Below are 978 nucleotides of genomic sequence, written 5' to 3'. Positions count from 1 at the left end.
AATATAATTAAAAAGGAATGCATATGCATTTTACCATCACTGTCTGCTGTGGTTCTCTCCAATTCATCCAATGGCACGAGAGTGTACTGCCAAATGCCCACACGAGTGACAGGCACATCCGCAATTGGTGCAAATCCTTCCACAATCAGGTCGATTGCATCGTCCATTGATATCTTTTTGGACATCGTATTGGTTCCCAATCCCGATTTGGTTCCCAAATCAGGGTTGAAATTGGATTTGGACTCTGATTTCATATCGGGATTAGAATCGGGATGTTCTCTCAAGACCTGCAAGGAATGACAAAGGTTGGAGATTAATTTAGAGTTTTATGTACACACGCATATCAGAAAGCATACGCAAGTATATGTACATATATATATATATATTTGTAGACATACTTACGTTTGACTACAAATATGTGTGTGAGTGTTTGCAGAGCCCCTGTACGTACACATACACGTGCGTAGTATGAATAAAGCATCGTTCCCGAATGGAAATGACATGTGTAGTATCATATACACAGTTATATAGTAGTTATCTCGTAGCTATATAGCAGCTATATAGTACTATATAAACAGTTCTATATGTACTATTATATACACAGATATATATACCATCCCTATCTGTTCTGTGCTGTTAGTATCAGAGATCGGTCTCTTGGCGCCAAACGCACTAGAACCCTAAACCCTAAAACCCACGGAAGATCCGTAATGGTTAAGTACATAACCTAATTGGGAACACTCACACATACATCATTCAAGAATCTGTCGTCGCCCGCTTTGAGCTCGTGGGTTTCGTTGTGGCAGATGTACGTCACATTAATACCCAAGTCATTGTACATCTGTGGCATTTGGAGGGAAGCGAAGGGGGATTAGAGTGTCTGGGGCAGTTCGGGTGAGGAATAGTAGTGTGAGAAGTACGAGATTGTGGTATATATATATATATATATATATATATAACACCACCCACCCACCAACC

The 978-nt window shown here is 40.2% G+C and overlaps 1 protein-coding gene across 1 annotated transcript; it reads right to left on the bottom strand.

Annotated features, from left to right (window-relative positions):
* Positions 1-34: 34 nt before the first annotated feature.
* On the bottom strand, positions 35-287 carry SARC_17248 (hypothetical protein; the record flags this gene model as incomplete). Its single annotated transcript, XM_014288655.1, has 1 exon — positions 35-287. A coding segment is annotated over one exon (253 nt), but the record flags the coding sequence as incomplete, so codon positions are not given.
* Positions 288-978: the final 691 nt, after the last annotated feature.

This window comes from Sphaeroforma arctica, assembly GCF_001186125.1.
Source record: "Sphaeroforma arctica JP610 unplaced genomic scaffold supercont1.10154, whole genome shotgun sequence".
NCBI classification, from domain to species: domain Eukaryota; class Ichthyosporea; order Ichthyophonida; genus Sphaeroforma; species Sphaeroforma arctica.
This window is presented reverse-complemented; position numbering and strand designations above follow the sequence as displayed.